This window comes from Perissodus microlepis, chromosome 9, assembly GCF_051167445.1.
Source record: "Perissodus microlepis isolate ML-2025 ecotype Zambia chromosome 9, ASM5116744v1, whole genome shotgun sequence".
Classification (NCBI taxonomy): domain Eukaryota; kingdom Metazoa; phylum Chordata; class Actinopteri; order Cichliformes; family Cichlidae; genus Perissodus; species Perissodus microlepis.
In genome coordinates, this window is record NC_140469.1 from 30,671,152 (window position 1) to 30,690,646 (window position 19,495).

A 19,495-nucleotide genomic window follows, 5' to 3' on the forward strand; every position below is an offset into this window, starting at 1 on the left:
AACTAATTACTGATTACTTCCCCCAAAAGTAATCCCATTACTTTACTGATTACTTATTTTCAAAAGTAATTCGTTACCTAGTTACTTTTTAAAAACATGATTTACAACCTGAATAGGTAATAAAGCGATAGGTCTTTCAGCCCAATTCTACTTTTTCTGCATAATCCATCATACAAAATGTAATCATATGGGAAAAAAAAAAAGTCTCTTTTTAAAACTTGTTTTATTAGTTTTAATCTTTTAACTTTATGCATCAAGCAAAAATTTAATTCTATGCAACATTCTCTGACTGGAGGAAATTTGTTTGACATTTAAACCAATTTTCTGCACATTCCAGCACATAAAATAAAATAGGTTTTTGTGTTTACACTCACTCTTTCAAATAAATGCAAGTGAAACACAGCAGAAAATAAATACAATCAAAGACTCAACGGTCCTGTTGCTCTATTTTCACCTGTATAGCAGGCGGATGTTTGCCCTGGTGCAGGTGTGCCGCAGCAGTCAGTGGTCAGTCTCTGAATTTCCCATTCCCTGGTAGCGTACTTGGTGCTTGCTTGGAAGGTTAGGGTTTTTTTTTTTCGCTGTAAAAAGAAGTTTTCTTCCCACGCAGTGAACAGCGGACGCTAATGTTTTTGTCACTTTTTACGGAATCAAACTCAAAGTAAGGTCAGTACTTCCACGCTTTAAACGCTGCACACTCATATACCCTCCCGCACTCGATGGGGGTGTCCAAATTCATGGGCTGCATCCTCCTGAGGACGCATTTGTAGACAGATTACCTCACAGCATCCTCCTTTTCCCCGAATTTGAAGGATGGGTCGGGTGTGTCCTTCTTTGCCCACCATGTCCCAGAATTCATAGCCCGGCCCACCCAAACTCCAGTTTCCGGCAATGGCGGCCGCTACTAAGTTTTAAAATTACTCTTACTGATCTCACAAAATAAACTTTTAACATATTTTCAGGCGAGAATGTGGGTGTGTAAACTTCAAATATCTGCTCGGTTTATCAAGATATCGCATATTTGCAAAAGTGCTTAGACGTTTACGGAGACGTCTGTTACCCACCAGCTCGATAGCTAGCCGAGAGCCCGAGGGTTACTAGAGCCACCGAGAACGGCAAACTCCCTGCACATCAGATCACCGTGGACTTTCGCTACTCAGGTTAAATGCTAGCTATAATATATATATATCTATCTCTATCTATCTCTATCTATCTCTATATATCTATCTATCTATCTATATCACTTAAACAACCTAAAAATGTTATTGTTTGGCTTTTTTCAGTGTTAAAGTCAAATCTGAAGGCTAGACTGTCCAATTCCACAGCCGTTTACTTCCAGCCTACCCGACCTTCTGAGGAACCGGCCCATGTAGACCGCGAAGGCTGGGTCCTCAGGAGGATGCAGCCCCTGAATTTGGACACGACTGATCCATTGTTGATCTGCACACAGCTGTTGCCACCAATGTCGCACTTGCTTACGTCATTGTCATGAGACACTCTCGCAAAAAAAAAAAAAAAAAAAAAAGTTTTAGTAACGCAGCGTGCTTACGGGAAAGTAACAGTAATCTAATTACAATTTTGCAATAGTAATCCCTTACTTTACTCGTTACTTGAAAAAAGTAATTGGATTACAGTAACGCGTTACTTGTAGGGCTGGCACAAACGATTATTTTGATAGTCGACTAGTCACCGATTATTTTTGCGATTAGTCGACTAATCAGATCATCATCCATTGGACGTAAAACATACAGCTTATTCCACCAGCATGCATCTGCTCTTATATAACTATCATTAGCTTACAGCTTTAAGTGTTTAAGGTATGTGCTAACTAAAAATAAAGGCAAGATGATAGTTTATTAAATTTTAATGAAATTTGCAGATTGTTTCGGTGAAGTTTAATAAACTCAGCCGTCTGCTCCTTGCCATCTAAAATATAACGGGACACCGGAGTATATTCTCACACTTCTGATAATCAACTGTCTGCTTGACGTTTATTCAGCTGTGTAAAAACTATAACTTTAATCTCAGCCAAACCGATTTACTTAGGAACAAATAAAATACTAAAAAAAGCCAAACAATAACATTTTGAAGTTATCTAAGTGACTTATATATATTTAACCTGAGTAGCGAAAGACGGTGGTGGGTTTGAAAACGATTTGCGGGAGTCCGGTGTTCTCACGGGCTCTAGTGAGCCTTGCCCCCGGTTAGCTATCGAGCTAGTGGGTAACAGACGTCTCCGAAAACGTCGGAGCGCTTCTGAAAATATGTGGTGTCTTGATAAACTGAGCAAATATTTGAGGTTTATACAGTTACATTCTCGCCTGAAAATATTTTAATCGTTTATTTTGTGACCCAGAAAGAATAATAAGAGTAATATTAAAACTAACTAGCTGCGGCCATTGTTGTAAACTGAGCTGTGCTGCGCTATGAATTCTGGGATACAGCTTCTTCTTCTTTGGGGTTTAACGGCAGCTGGCATCCTTGTACATACAGTGCTGCCATCTTCTGTTTCAGTCCGTTATTACACTCTTAAATCCTACTACTTATTCCTGCGTCTTTTGTGATGCTTCAAACAAGGCGTCGACTATTAAATCAGTCGTCGACGATTTTGATAGTTGACGTAATCGTGACTAGTCGACTAATCGTGGCAGCCCTAGTTACTTGTAACCCATCTCTGGTCATTTTTTTTTATTTAATGCAGTTAAAATGATAACTAAAGAAATGACTTGAGAACAGATAGTTTGAGCCACGGTTTCACTTCTGTATTTCAATGTAAAGAGTGAGCCAAGATATGGAGGACCTACCCCAACTTAATTTTGACCCAGTCCTTCTAAAAATAAGAACAAATATAGAAAAATGGGGCAAATTAAAAATCTCATTGTGGAGCAAAATAAATATTGTAAAAATGATTATACCTCCCCAATTTAACTATGTAGTAATGATGTTACCAATTGTGATACCGCCCAGTTTTTGTAAACAGTATGAAGACTTAAGTTGCAGTCTTACACGCCTCTCTGCAGCTTCTCTCCTCCTGCTACCCCTCCAAAAACCCATCTCCATTGAGACTGTGTCAGCTCCCAAAAAGACAAACAACTAACTAAAAACCAGCAACAAACAACTTAAACATAAAAAAAATCACAAAGAAAGTACAATACAGTATCCACATCTGAGCCAAAGAGTAAAACAGTGAATTATTATTATTAAATATTAGGTCTCTGTCCTCCAAGTCTCTGTTAGTACATGACTTAATAATTGATCAACAAATCAATTGACTCTGCCTTACAGAAACCTGGTTGCAGCAGGATGATTATGTTAGTTTAAATGAATCAACACCCCCGAGTCATTCTAACTACCAGAAATCTCGAAGCACAGGCCGAGGGGGCGGTGTGGCAGCAATTTTTCCACACCAGCCTATTAATCAACCAAAGACCAAGACAGACTTTTAATTCATTTGAAAGCCTGATGCTTAGCCTTCTCCACCCCAGCTGTAAAACTCAGAAACCAGTCTTACTTGTTACCATCTATTGTCCACCTGGGCCTTACACAGAGTTTCTCTCTGATTTCTCAGACTTTTTATCTGATTTAGTTCTCAGCTCAGATATAATAATTATTGTGGGTGATTTTAACATCCATGTAGATGCTAAAAATGACAGCCTCAACATGGCATTTAATCTGTTATTAGACTCAATTGGCTTCTCTCAAAATGCAAAAGAACCCACCCACCACTTTAATCACACTCTAGATCTTGTTTTAACATATGGCATAGAAACTGAACATTTAACAGTATTTCCTGAAAACCCTCTCCTGTCTGATCATTTCCTGATAACATTTATATTTACACAGCAGTGGAGAGTAGACTTTATCAAAGTAGATGTCTTTCTGAAAGCGCTGTAACTAAGTTTAAGAATATAATCCACCCACTGTTATCATCTTCAATGCCCTGTACCAACACAGAGCAGAGCAGCTATCTGAACGCTACTCCAAAAGAGGTCGATTATCTTGTTAATAATTTTACCTCCTCACTACGTACGACTCTGGATACTGTAGCTCCTGTGAAAACTAAGGCCTCAAATCAGAAGTACCTGACTCCGTGGTATAATTCTCAAACACGTAGCCTAAAGCAGATTACTCGTAAGCTGGAAAGGAAATGGCGTGTCACAAATTTAGAGGATCATCATTTAGCCTGGAGAAATAGTTTGCTGCTTTATAAGAAAGCCCTCCGCAAAGCCAGAACATCTTAGTATTCATCACTGATTGAAGAAAATAAGAACAACCCCAGGTTTCTCTTCAGCACTGTAGCCAGGCTGACAAACAGAGCTCTGTTGAGCCAACCATCCCTTTAACGTTAACTAGTAATGACTTCATGAACTTCTTCACAAATAAAATTTTAATCATTAGAGAAAAAATTACCAATAATCATCCCACAGATGTAATATTATCTACAGCTACTCTTAGTACCATTGATGTTAAGTTAGACTCTTTTTCTCCAATTGATCTTTCTGAGATCACTTCAATAATTACTTCCTCCAAACCATCAACATGTCTTGGTGGCTGTAGTTAAACCTTTACTCAAAAAGCCATCTCTAGACCCAGCAGTCTTAGCTAATTATAGGCCAATCTCCAACCTTATTTCATATCAAAAATACTTGAAAGAGTAGTTGTCAAACGGCTAACAGATCATCTGTAGAGGCTTATTTGAAGAGTTTCAGTCAGGTTTCAGAGCTCATCACAGCACAGAAACAGCTTTAGTGAAGGTTACAAATGATCTTCTTATGGCCTCTGACAGTGGACTCATCTCTGTGCTTGTCCTGCTAGACCTTAGTGCAGCGTTCGATACTGTCGACCATAATATCCTATTAGAGCGATTAGAACATGCTGTAGGTATTACAGGTACTGCGCTGCAGTGGTTTGTATCATATCTATCTAATAGACTCCAATTTGTACATGTAAATGGAGAGTCCTCTTTACACACTAAGGTCAATTATGGAGTTCCACAGGGTTCGATGCTAGGACCAATTCTGTTTACATTATACATGCTTCCCCTAGGCAGCATCATTAGAAGACATAGCATACATTTTCACTGCTATGCAGATGACACCCAGCTTTATCTATCTATGAAACCAGGTAACACACACCAATTAGTTAAACTGCAGGAATGTCTTAAAGACCTAAAGACCTGGATGGCCGCCAACTTTCTGCTTCTTAATTCAGATCAAACTGAGATTATTGTACTCGGCCCTGAAAATCTTAGAAATATGGTATCTAACCAGATTCTTACTCTGGATGGCATTAGCTTGGCCTCCAGTAACGCTGTGAGGAACCTTGGAGTCATTTTTGACCAGGATATGTCCTTCAACGCACATATTAAACAAATATGTAAGACTGCTTTCTTCCATTTGCGCAACATCTCTAAAATTAGAAATATCCTGTCTCAGAGTGACGCTGAAAAACTAGTTCATGCATTTATTACTTCCAGGCTGGACTACTGCAATTCATTATTATCAGGATGTCCAAAAAACTCAATGAAAAGCCTTCAGCTGATCCAAAATGCTGCAGCAAGAGTCCTGACAGGGACTAGAAAGAGAGAGCAGATTTCTCCTGTTTTGGCTTCCCTTCATTGACTTCCTGTTAAGTCCAGAATTGAATTCAAAATCCTGCTCCTCACATACAAGGTCTTAAATAATCAGGCCCCATCTTATCTTAATGACCTTGTAGTACCATATCACCCTATTAGAGCACTTCGCTCTCGCTCTGCAGGCCTACTTGTTGTTCCTAGAGTATTTAAAAGTAGAATGGGAGGCAGAGCCTTCAGTTTTCAGGCCCCTCTTCCGTGGAACCAGCTTCCAGTTTGGATTCGGGAGACAGACACTATCTCTACTTTTAAGATTAGGCTTAAAACTTTCCTTTTTGCTAAAGCATATAGTTAGGGCTGGACCAGGGGACCCTGAATCCTCCCTTAGTTATGCTGCAATAGATGTAGGCTGCCGGGGATTCCCATGATGCATTGAGTTTTTCCTTTCCAGTCACCTTTCTCACTCACTATGTGTTAATAGACCTCTCTGCATTGAATCATATCTGTTATTAATCTCTGTCTCTCTTCCACAGCATGTCTTTGTCCTGTTTTTCTTCTCTCGCCCCAACCGGTCACAGCAGATGGCCCTGCCCCTCCCTGAGCCTGGTTTTGCCGGAGGTTTCTTCCTGTTAAAAGGGAGTTTTTCCCTTCCCACTGTCGCCAAACTTCTTGCTCATAGGGGGTCATATGATTGTTGGGTTTTCTCTGTATCTATTATTGTGCGATCTACTGTTCATATAAAGTGCCTTGAGGTGACTTTTGTTGTGATTTGGGGCTATATAAATAAAATTGAATTGAACTTAATTAAGCAGTTTCTGTGGGATGGGAAAAGGGCAAGAATCAAGCTAAGTAAATTATATGCTTAAATTATATGAGAGAAGGGTGGTTTAAGTTTACCCGATCCAAGATTATATTCAGTCTCATTCGAGATTGCAAAATTGGTTATTTACTGGGGAATAAATCAAGCCGGACAGGAATGGTTAAGTATAGAGTCTGAGATTTTTACTCCTTTTGATCCAAAAGGTATGTTGTCTCAAATCTGCACTTCACCGAACCCAATTTTGTTTCATTCTAGCTAGGTTTGGCTCAATATACATAGAATTCTTAATATATCACCTCATGTGCAGTTTTACTCATCTCTTTAGAACAATCCAGCTATTTGTATAGGGGAAAAAACAAAAAAAAAAAAAAAAAAAAAAAAAAATTGTGTTTTGGAAATTGTGGCAGTCTCATGGCATAATTGTTATTAGCGACTTATTTAAAGATGGGAAATTTGTGTCTTATAGAGACCTTGTTCAAACATACAAATTTGAAGGGAAGGGAAATTTCTGGAGATATTTGCAAATTAGACATTGTGTGACGTCGAAGTTCAGAAGGGGACATGAAAATCTAGTTCTAAATTTTATAAATATGCCTCAGGAGCACCACACAGCATCATGTTTTTATAGGTTGGTAAACGATAATAGAAGTGGGGAATGTTCGAACATTAAAACTTTGTTGCAGAAAGATTTAAATGCACCAATTCCAAACGAAAAATGGATGGGCATTTTGGCGGAAAATGGGATTTGTGTTAAGGAGGCGAGGAGCAAATGCATACAGTATAAAATTCTGCATAGATATTATCATACTCCAACAAGATTACATCGTATGAAGCTTATGCCTGACTATTTCTGTTGGAAATGTAAAATTGAGGCGGGGACTTTCCTACATTGTTTTTGGGAATGTTCCTTTATAGCTCCTTTTTGGAAGGAAGTCATCACACTCTTAAAAGGTTGTTCAAGATCAGTAGTGCCCTTAACTCCTGAATTGTGCTTGTTAGGAGACCGTTCTCATATTCCAAGAACTCACAATAATACTTTTACGGTTGTTATGGTTGGACTGGTAACTGCATCGAGGATTATCCTGGAAGACTACAGTACGTCCTGAACTGAAAGACTGGATCAGAGCAATGGCAGAGACTGCTTCCTATGAGTCCATGCTGAATAAACTTAAAAATGACACAGAAGTCAAAGATGAACATTGGGACTACTTTTGGAGCTATTTGAAGCAAACAGTATTTTTTACCGTATTATTGTAATTTGAAGGACTATTAACTGTGACCACCGGTCCAAATGTTACCTAACCGTCAATTTTATTTGCCCATTTCTGTGTTTCCTCTCTTGGAACCCATTGTTAGTTACTCTTTTCTTTCTTTTAGACTTGTAAGGGCAGAGGTGTACAACAGCAATTTTCTTGTGGGTGTTTTTTTTCCTGTTTTTGTTTTGTTTTTTCCCCCTCTTATACAGGTTTAAGTATATGTTGCAAAATCAATAAAAAACTGAAATGCCAAAAGAGTGAAGTGAGAAATGGAAACATGTTTACAGTCAAAGTGACTGTTTTCAGTGGCACTGATGGAGGCTTATCAGACACCTGGCTGTTCTCCACTCACACAGCATTCCTGCAGCTTATTAGAAGCTCTGACATTAAATTTGACAAATAAATAAACAAGGTAGAGTTCAAAGATGATGTGTTTAAGATGAATTAGGATTAAAAAGATGAATTTTCATTTAAAAAAAAAAAACAAAAACAAAAAAAACAAACAAAGAATGTCTGTGTTAATGTTTTAAATGACCACAAGGGTGTACAACATAGCCAAACTTTCCCATCCCACTCAGCGATATCTGCCGTTTGATTATCAGTGCTTAATAAAGTCACCCACTGAGCACGCTCAAAGAAAGGTGAGGCATCTCACTCTTCTTTTGCACAAACAGGTGAGGACTGTTGACTTGACTCAGACATGTGATCAGAGGAATGGTTACCAGACTATAAAAAGAGAGGGAGAGATCCTACTTAATTTTATAATGTAACTGTTGAAAACGTGTCACCAGGAAATTTCCCACAGTAGTCAAATATCCAGCCAAGATTTACTGATGTCTACCAAAAACATCTGGTCGAAGTGCAACTTGCTAACAGACATTAAATCAAATACTAGTGGCGGTATATGTGTATATCTGAGGCCATACGCATACTTTTGAATCTGTGTCAACTAGAGGAAATACAAAATACATGGATTCTTGTTTGTTCATTAAAGATATCTGCTGTACAGTCCATTCTACAAAAAGAACAGTTCAAAGAAGTCAGAGCCCAAAACTACCATGAAACTCATGCTCATGATGAGTGGATGTGAACTTCTGATCACAACTGAATTCAGAATCGGCTTTTCACATGAACAACCAGAGTGCTCATTAGGAGTATATTTTTGTGTTGTCTGGCTGCTCAATATGATGAAGGAAACTGGCTGCAGCTGTTTAAGCAGAGACAGATGTGGAGCGGTGTTATATAAAGTTTGCCTTTGTTCTCCTCACGTGAAACCCGCATGCCTGTAAACAGCATCTCAAACTGACTGTATCGTTGATTCAAGGATACAATAAACTCACATTACAAAACATTTATAGAGACTCATTATTTGTTCATCCACAGCAGCTGGAAGTTTATTGTAACCCCGATAAAGACTTTTCTGCTCCAACTTCTCCCAGCATGCTGAGCTAATGATTAGTTGGTGTTTTTCTCCAAACACTCTCTCACTCTTCTTTCAACGTGTTCACAATAAACTGTGAACAGACACCGAGGAGAGCAGTAGAAGACCTCATTCAGGAGCTAAACTCAACATGAACTGAACTCACAGTAAAGTTAGCTCGGTGCTTACCTTTAGATGAGCCCACAAACCGAGAGAAACTCCGTGATGAAGCTGGAACTCTTTCCAAACACAGGAAACAGATCAGGGAGCAGAGACCCACGTGGTTCATGGTAGACACATTGCAGTTAATCACCTGGGAAGAAGCAAAGATGTCAAAGAAAGTTGATAATTCAATTCAGTTCAATTTTATTTACACAGCACCAAATCACAACAACAGTCGCCCCAAGGCGCTTTGTATTGTAAGGTAAACCCTACAATAACACAGGAGTTAGAAAATGAAAAGTCAGTGCTCAGAGAGTCAGACCGATTAATACAGTTTTTCCTCAAATGCTAAAACACACGTCACAAACGTTACCACCAGGTCCCCCAATGTCCAAACACAACACCCTTCTCTAAAGCTACATAAACACAACCACACCTTCCCACTGCAAAACTCAAACTCCCACACCAAGAGAGCAGCTCGAAGCTGTCAAAACTGTAAACACTATACACAGCATTACACACTACAGCAAAACAATTGAAAACACAATGCTCAATTTGTGAGAAGGTTCTTTGGTTCATAACTGCCAATGCATATTTTTATAAACGTACAGTAATGGATCGTCATAGAACCCTGCAGAGGATTAGGCATTTAGATTTGTGAGTTTCACATGAAGACTACAAATCTATAAAAACATCCTGCATGTACGTACACTACTGTAACACAACTCAATGCAAAAACAGAATCTATCGCACACAACAGTACTCTCGGAAACATGATCAGGGTGTGAAGTCTTTTTTATTGTCTACACGGTCTTTTTACAGTATTACACACAGTCACTGTGCGGCATCATGTCGCCGAGCTGCATTGGGCCACATCACCTCATCCACATCACACGCTATATTGTCCCTTGCTAGGCACCGCGGGAAAAACGCCCTGGAATGGCGAATCCATCCCTGGAAGGCCTCCACTGGGATGTCAGCACAGGCCAGCTCCATTGCCCGTACGAGGTTCTCTCTTGTGTATGGCTGTCTGTCATACACCTTCCATCTCCATGATGAGAAGAACTCCTCTATAGGGTTCAGGAAAGGGGAGTAGGGTGGCAGACAGACGTTTAAAAAGTGGTCACTGTTGGTGGTGAACCACTCTCTGATTTGGTGTGTTTTGTGGAAGCGGACGTTGTCCCAAATGATCACATACATGTGATGTGCTAGCCTAGGATGGTGTTGTTGACGGTCCAGGAGGATGTCTTTTAGCTCCTCTAGGAAGGTGAGGAGACGTTGGGTGTTGTAAGACCCAAGGACAGCATGCCGGTGGACAAGCCCCTCCGTACCCATAGCTGCACAAAGAGTAATATTACCCCCCCGTTGGCCAGGAACCTCAGTGATGGCTCTTTGGCCAATGATGTTACGGCCTCTTCGCCTTCGTTTCTGGAGGTTGAAGCCAGCCTCATCCGGGAAGAGGTACTCATGGGGTCTGGCCATCGCGTCCAACTGCATTATCCTCTGTGAACATGGAAAAGCGTACAGGTGTTCAGAACGGTCAATCAGGTAGCACAGTATTGTCCAGAAGTAATGTAGGCCACTAAGCAACACAGTATGTCCACTAACTGTACTGTGGACATGGATGTATACGTACTTGCACATACTCGTAACGTTGTTCTATGTGTCGCGCAGAGTTGCGCTCAAAGGGAACCCTGTAGACCTGTTTCATCCTCATCTGTTGGCGCCGGAGAACTCGGTCTATTGTGGACACGCTGACAGCATCAATGTTCTCAAAGTTTACATTATCTGCAATGACTTTGTCTCTGATCTCTCGGAGTCTAATGCAGTTGTTCTCACGGATCATATCTGCAATGAGGGTTTCTTGTGCCGCTGTGAATATGGCAACCCTCCCACCTCTATGTGGTATCCTTTCAGCTCTAAAGAAAGAAACATGTGTTGTCAATTGACTGATTTATATGTAAAACTACATGTAAAGTAACAGACCACTTTCACAGGCCTGTAAAACTGTAGTGTGACAAAGAAAGCAATAGCGTACTATACCTGTTGTGTTGTCTAAATGCCTTGATAATGGTGGCCACGGTGAACCTACTCAGGTTTGGATGTACTCTTCGTCCCGCTTCAGCCATTGTCATGCCATGGCCAATGACATGATCAATTACTGTTGCTCGCATATCATCTGTTATGATGGTGCGAGGTTGTCTTCTTCTCCCACCTGGACCTTCTCCTCTCTCTTGTTGGCCTCCTTCTCTTCCTCCTCTACTCCGAACTCCTCTTCTTCTTAGGCCTTCACCTCTTCTTCCTCCTCTGATCTCAACCCCTCTTCCTCTTTGGCCTGCAGCTCTTCTCCTTCCGCACGCTCGAATGCCTTCATCCATTGTGATTGTTTGGCATCTTCACCAAACTATGCTTTTATAGGTGGGGTCACATCATTAGCAACAGGTGTCTTCAATTTTGAGTCGTTGTGTGTAGTGACTGACGCCAGGTGTGTTCCCTGTGTTCAAAGATTGGTGACTGTGGCAAGCATTTTGCATCACATGGGCTTTCATTTGAGAATATGAGCAGAGTTGTTTTGCAACATGTGTTTTAGCAAGGAAAAATGTGTTTAGATTTATGAGTACAGAGGGTTGTGTTTTGTGAATTGTGTCTTCATGTGACATGTGTTTATGGTACTGGAATATGGTGGCTACATTTAGTAAATGTGTTTAGACTACTGGTCATTTGGGTTACAGGATTGGCTTTTGTGTTTTAACATTTGAGAAAAACTGTAATGTCAAGCTGCTGTGTGAAAACTACAAAGTTCTGAAGATGGACTACAAAGAGTACATCCCAGGTAGACAATCAAGTTTGAATTAGATCCTGTTGATATGCTCTTCTGCGTGCAAAAAACACCCAAGTTTAAACAGTTTATATCCGGGATGTGAGAACTCTGCAGAGATATTTCCTGAACTTGTACCTGTACAGGTAGATCAGCACTGTTGATCCTCTCTCCTCTCCTGTCCTGCATCGTGGCTGATGTGCACGGGACAGACTGGGTTCTCCGAAAGTCCACTGTGTTGTTGCCCAATGTGTTTTTATAGTGTTGAATCATACAGGTCATATAAGAGTGGAGAACCACCGGGTGAGCTGTCACCTCATTAATGAGGCTGTCATTTGAACAGAACGGCTATGAAGTGAGATTAAATGTTTGTGAGTAGCTGCTCATTCTGCAATGCAGGAACAGAACTAAAACAAAGTATAGTGAACATTAACCTCCTACCTAGGCCCTCCTGTCCACATATGTGGACATCACGTTTTGGGTCAAAATACTAAATTTTGCTCTACAAGGGCCTGATATCCACTTACGAGGACATACTGCCACTGTTTTTATCAAAATTTTAAACGAATATCCTCATATGTGGCTCTCATTTTTGTTAGAAACAAAAATCAGGTAAAAAAAAAGTCAATCTGGTGATTCTTTGTTTTTACATTCATCGGGTTCCAATCAGCCCCAATATTAAAGAGAAATCAAAAATGCATGCCATTGACCTCTTAGGAGGTTAAACTTAATTTGATTATTTAAATATAATTTTTTATGAGCATTGATCTTTAGAAAAAAAAATATTAGTGTAATACTGAAGTTGTTCTGCGTGAAAGGATTTGTGTCTCCAGCTGGAATCAAACGTTCCACTCGTGCAAAACACTGCTTACTGAAGAGTGTCACGGCAGACAGAGGCACATTCATTGGTTTAAGGTGTTTATTGTCATTCCAGCACATGCATTTACATCGAGTGAGCTCTGCACTCAACTTCCAGATAGAGTATTTACAGTATAAGAAGAAGCATGTTTACAGTGTGGTAAAAGGAAGAACAGTCGGTGTGCGTGTCTGCTGTGGCGGGGATGCTGCTGCCAACAACGCTCTGGGAAGCCTTCACCGCCCTCAGTGGAGCCCTCTTCTCTGCCATAGAGCACTTAATAACAATAACAACAATAACAATACAGAGGAAATGTCCTTAGTTTTAGTATTAGTTAGTTTGGTGAACATGAGGCATTCGTGGACATCTTCACTGAGACCCACAAGCAACAGAAATAGAATAAAGTACAGACAGTAGTGTCTGGATGCATGCTCAATCATTGAGTATATTCTGTTCTTCTGGATATGCCGTTTTCAGCCAAAATTTAATTTAAGATTCAGGGTTCAGAGCTACCTCATCAGATCCAAGTGTGACATCAGCTGACACTCTTTACAGGAGACTCCATCTGAACTCTGTGGAGCCTGATCTCAAGGTTTTTAAGTCTGACCCTGAAACCAGAAGAGGATCTTTCTGTCTCTTCAGATTCATTGTGATCCAGTGATTTCAGTTCTGCAAGATCATGCTGATAAACCATGTAGTTCTCTTCCTCGTGTGCACGTTCGTGAATGTTACGATTACTTGAATGTGAGAAGCTTTTGTTACAGTGGCTGCATTTGTATGGTTTCTCTCCTGTGTGGACGCGTTTATGCACTTTAAGGTCACCTGTAGTGATGAAGGATGACCCACACTGGTCACAGACGTGCTCTCTCACACCATTGTGGAAGAGTTCATGTTGCTTTAATGCACTTGGAGTGGGGAAGCCTTTCCCACACTGTTTGCAGTAGTTCAGTCTTTGTCCAGTGTGTCTACGTTGATGCCATATCAGGCCTTTTTTCTTCTTGTAAGCTTTTCCACAAAGGTCACAACAAAACGGTTTCACAGCACCACAGTGACAACAGGGCTGAAAACTGGATCCATCTGTGTCGCTCTGCCTCTAAACAAAGACACAAAGACAGTGTAAGTCAGGGAATCCCCTCAACATTTGTATCCTGAACGTCGCCTAAAATGAAAAGCATCTCTGTCCCACAACACTGTAACAACACTAATTTAATACTATAGTACCTGCACATAATACTACAATAATACCACAACACTACTACAGTACCACTGTACCGTACTACCACCAAATATCACTGCAACACAGTACTAATGTAATTTACAGTCCTGCCACGCCAGTGCTTCAATACTACCACCAAAATACTTCAAGTCCAATCAGTTACTACAATAGTAATACAATAGTATAATACTAATAATCCAACAATACTGATGAATATCAATCTAATACAACTGCAATATTACACTAACACTAACATATTAGTCCAAACAAATACTTTAACAGTTCTGATATTACACTGCAAATCAAACAATCATACAATCCTATCAGCAGTGCTTTATCTAAAATAAGACTGTGGCCTAAACTTTATTTTATGATACTTAAATAATCTGTATTGTATATACACCTGAGCAGAAATAATAATACTGAAACCAACACAATCTTAAATACTGCAAAATCAACTTCAGCACTACAAATGAGCGACCATTTATTTCTATAATGACTGTGAAAACAACAATGTCCGAATTGCCCAGTGCTGCATTTACATGCATTACATAATACAGTTTACTGAGCGGTCGTCCAAACAACCAGCCTAAAACGACAAGATTAAAAAAAAAACAACAACTTACGTCACAGTAACTGCACTTGTACAGTCTCTTTCTTGTGTGACTCTTCTGGTGCACTTTCAGGGAATTTGGAGCTTTATAAGCCTTATCACACAGCTCACATTTATAAGGTCTCTCCTCAGTGTGGGTAAGTTTGTGGATTTGTAAGTTGCTGTATGTAACAAAGCGTTTGCCACACAGATCACAGCAGCACACATCCTGCCCGGTGTGAATGCGCAGATGTTTATTTCGGCTCCCCAGATGACTAAACGTTTTTCCACAAACGTCACAGCTGTATAGCTTTATTCCAGAGTGGGTAATTTGATGAATCCATAAATTTTTCCTGCAAGTAAAAGCTCTGCCACACTGATCACAGCTGTATGGTTTAACTCCGCTGTGGATGAGCTTGTGATTTTCCAAGCCTTCTTTGCGGGTGAAACACTTCCCACACTGATCACAGCTGAATGGTTTAGCTCCGGTGTGGAAGACTTCGTGTCGTTTTAGGCTCTTCATCTCAGTGAAAGACTTTCCACACAAGTCACACCTGAATGGTTTCACTCCACTGTGGATGACTTTGTGATTTTTTAAATGTCCAGCTTGAGTATAAGACTTTCCACACAAGTCACACTTGAATGGTTTGAATCTATTGTGGATGACTTGATGACTTTTTAAATGTCCAGATCGAGTATAAGACCTTCCACACACGTCGCACCTGTATGGTTTAATGCTGTGGATGAATTTATGCATGCTCAAGCTGCTTTTCTGGGTGAAACTCTTCCCACACTGATCACAGCTGTATGGTTTAATGTCACTGTGGAAGACAAGGTGTCTTTTTAGGCTACTCATGTGTGTGAAAGACTTCCCACACTCATCACAGCTGTATTTTCTCTCTCCCTTTCTTCTGTGAGGTTTGTCGGCCTCCTGAGAGTGCTGACTTCCTGCTCCATGTTGGTCCTGCAGTGACAGAGATTCAAAATGAGGTAATGAGTGAAACGCAATTATGGAACATGCATCCATCCGCCAATTATCAACAACAGGGTTGTGGTGGAGAATTAAGGGTTATATTGTGGAAACGCCACTAATCTTCTGCAGGGATAACACATACAAACAGACAACCTTTCATGCTGACAGCCAGTTAAAGGTCACTGAGTCAACCTAAGCTAAACTTCAGACTCTTTCTAATAATAGATCCTTGTACACCTGATGCTGAAACGTGTGCATTTGGCAGCAATGCCAATTACAATATGGGCAATGAGTACCGACTGTCGTCACCACTCGGTGACTCTGTTTAATCTAAGTCTCATCCTTTTTTTAACACTATCAGAATGAGATCACAGATACAAGCTGCAGAAATGAGTTTTATCCAAAAGGTGGATGTGAGTTCAGTGATCCAGGAGCAGTTCAGAGTAGAGCTGTGACTCCTCCACATTGAAAGGTGTTCCAGCTGGGCACATCTGGGAGGAGGCCACCTACTGGCCAACCTGGGAATGGCTCCATTTTTGAATCGATAAGCTGGAGGAGTATTAATCGTTTTGTTATTTTAGATTTTAATTTTTATCAAAGTGGTCATCATAAACTTTGAAACTAGGTCCATCATTCATAACGCGTGGCACAATGCGCTGTACTTTTCAGTCTCAGTTTATTCATTTTTCGGATACTAGTTTGTCGTGTTTTAGTGATACGTGAACATCTTTGGCAGTAATGTGTTTTCACATCATATCTAACATTGGTATGTCGTTGTCTGTCTGGAGTATAATGTGTAATAGTCATAATGAATGATGCGAGGTGGAGCACAGTTAAACTGCTGGATTTATTGTTGAAGAATGTGATCGATGGCTTGTTATTAGTTTTTGACTTTTTTAAATTTAACTTAATATCTAAATGTTTCTTAGTTTTAGATTAGTCAGTCTAATATTTTTTCCTTGTTTAGTCGACTAAGAAATGACTCTTCTGGACTGTCCCTAGTAATAAGGTATGAGAATTTCAGGGAAAAATATTGCTCTGATCTAACTGGGAACTATTCTAATGTTCTTCAATCATCCTCCAGCTGAACTTTATCTCAAATGACAATGCATAGTTGTAGCAGACTTGTGACCGCCTAGCTTTCCTCACTGGAGTCTGCATTGGACCACTTTTCTGTTATGTTTTAATTTACGTTTTAAGGACATGGCTTTCAGATATTGCACAAAATGCTCAAGATCACAATAAAACTACAAGAATGTCTGGGTGCTTGGAAGCAAAATATGAAGAAATGAGGCTTGAGACTTGCGCACAGTACTGTGATATACTGAGATATTTTTCTCACGTTTTGTGTCGAGCTCATTGTTTCCTTTGTAGTGACTGAGTTGAGTCCTAACGGCTAAAAATGTTCCTCGGCTTCTCCGTCAGACTCTTCTCCTGCTGGGACACAAAAACAGAACTTTAAGGATTAGGACATCATTTTGATCCCTGACAAAAAAGAAGCAGAGAAAATAAAAATAATCTTCTAAATAGAAAACGTTAAAAGGAGTGATTTGTTCCAGCAGCTGCAGGATGGTTTCTACCGAATGAAGAACAACCGTCACTGCAGGAATCAACATCTGCACATTGATTTTTTGTTAGAGGAACAAAGTGAATGCAGACACACACACAGAGACAGACTCTCTCCAAACCTTTAGAACAAAAGCTGTCCAACTTTGTCACAAAGTTACTCCATTTTGACCACACCCTCATCATCACTGGACTCAAATAGGAAGAAGCATTTACGTCTGAATGCTATTTGTTCATTGCAGCTCATTAGAATACCACCTTCTCCTCTAAGCTGACCATCAATCAACTCTATACTGACCAGCAACTGGATGCTTCACTTTCTGACTAACAGACCCCAAAGTGCAGGGCTGGGGAACCAACACCCTCCACCTTCACCCTGAGCACAGGTGTGCCTCCGTTTTTAAAACGATTGTATTCCACCACGGTTACAGAGGGGAAAAGGGCACAGAAGTGTGTTTCTGTACCACTGTTACGTATTTTATTTTATTTTGTCTCGTCTCTCCTGCCGCTTGTGCTCGGTTGCTGCGTTGTGCCAAAAAATGATTGTCTGCCAAAACCTGATTTCTGGTATTTGCCAAAAACTGATTGCTTGTATTTAAACTGTTATCAATAACTAGTTATGTGTGTTATGTGGCATATGTGAAACATATGCTAAATGTATCCCTCATAAATGATATGTAAGTACAACAACAAAGAGTTATAAAGATACTTGAAAAACAGGTCGTTTTTAAAATTTATATATAACCCCTTTGTAAACCCTGTTCACTGAAGTCTATTTAACAACATAGGTAAAGATATTACACACAAAAACACACAGAAACATTGGAAATCACTTTTTGGCACAACAGTAGTGTAACCAAGCTCCTCTTAAACCTCCAGCTGGTCTGTGCAGATAGCAGGCACCGGGTTCTGTCTCTTTAGGTGCAGAGCTGACCATCGTCAAATGATAAACGTGTGTGTGGGAAGAACAAGAATACTGGAAAGAACCGACCAGTTTATGGACACTGACTAATTTCTAAACAGGCATTGCGCGGACACCTACATCGGGCTGTAGCTTTGCGGCTAGAAAGAGACTTTTCTGAGAAAAACAGCGCGATGGCGGACTGTTGTGTGGCGTTAAAAAACGAAAAGCAAAGAAATGCATTTTAAAGACGAAATATTCGGTGTTTTCTTTAATTATTATTTGTATTATTTGTATTTTTCTGCTTTGTGGGCACCTCCCACACATCAGTCTGACCATCAGCAGTTAATGCAGAACAGCGGCAGCAGCGAGGAGAGCAGCAGAAGACCTCTTCAGGAGCTAAACTCGGGATTAACAGCTCAGACTAAATTTAGGTCGGTGCTTACCTTTAGATGAGCCACAAAACGAGAGAAAACTCCTGCCCGACGAAGCCGGACCGCTCGTTCCTCCTCCTGTTTTCTGGCGTTGACAAATATCAATAGGTGGTTTACCGCCCCCTGCTGGTGTGGAGGAACTGAAATACGACTCCATATTGAACTTCGATTTTGAATAAGTTTGCTGCAGCGTCAGACTTCTGACAGTGTAACAGAAAATGCTCGGTGGATTCACAGCATGGATCACAGTTTGCTGCCGAGCTTCTCTGTTATGATCGGTGAATTGTTTAATCCAGTGTGTCTACTCACGAGACTCAGCTCTCATGTTTTCCTGTGAATCCTGCAAAAACTACTTCTTCCCCTCGCTGTTTCCCTTCAGTTTCTGCATCATTAAGCTCTGGATTTCTAAACCCTGACACCGGAGATCCTTTGTGGCCTTTTCTCTTTTCTCTGCTACAATAAATGATCCTCTGATTTGATTCACTGGACTCTTTCATGCATTTGTATAACTGTTTGCAAACAGACACGCTATCCTTGGTCTTCTTGTCAGTAATGTAAAGCCTGCTGTGATGTCAGAGAGGATCCATGGCTGTATTGATGTTGTTCTCTCTGATTCAGTTTCATAGACATAGACAAACTTCATTTTCTTTTTCAGCAGATGGACCCAAATTGTCAAGGCTCAGAAATGTTGAAGGCAATCAATCTCAGTCCTTCACAGACATGGCTGTCTTCTGATGACATCAGGATTAGAGCCTGATTTGATCACACTGATCACAGATAACAGAAACAGTGACATCTCTCCATGAACCAGACTAAGCTCACACACTGAATGATTTGAAAAACAAAGCATCACAAAACTAGACTACCTGCACATAATGGAGCATGAATGCTGCCCAGACATTTTTATCT

At 40.3% G+C, this 19,495-nt stretch overlaps 1 protein-coding gene across 2 annotated transcripts; it reads right to left on the reverse strand.

Annotated features, from left to right (window-relative positions):
* Positions 1-12,953: 12,953 nt before the first annotated feature.
* LOC146380828 (uncharacterized) lies at positions 12,954-18,708 on the reverse strand. Of its 2 annotated transcripts, none has more exons than XM_084939871.1 (4): positions 18,599-18,708; positions 17,028-17,122; positions 14,747-15,676; positions 12,954-13,997 (listed from the first exon to the last, which is right to left on the reverse strand). In XM_084939871.1, the coding sequence occupies exons 2-4, from the start codon at positions 17,043-17,045 to the stop codon at positions 13,440-13,442; spliced, it is 1,506 nt and encodes a 501-aa protein (XP_084795997.1). In that variant the 5' UTR covers positions 17,046-17,122; positions 18,599-18,708; the 3' UTR covers positions 12,954-13,439. The 2 variants fall into 2 exon arrangements, with proteins under 2 accessions (XP_084795997.1, XP_084795998.1); XM_084939872.1 differs by having other exon boundaries at positions 17,028-17,119; positions 18,599-18,702.
* Positions 18,709-19,495: the final 787 nt, after the last annotated feature.

Coding starts and splice junctions, on each gene's coding strand:
- LOC146380828 (XM_084939871.1), bottom strand. Junction 13,998..14,746: donor ACAAGTGCAGTTACTGTGAC/GTAAGTTGTTGT, acceptor GTCTTTGTTTAG/AGGCAGAGCGACACAGATGG.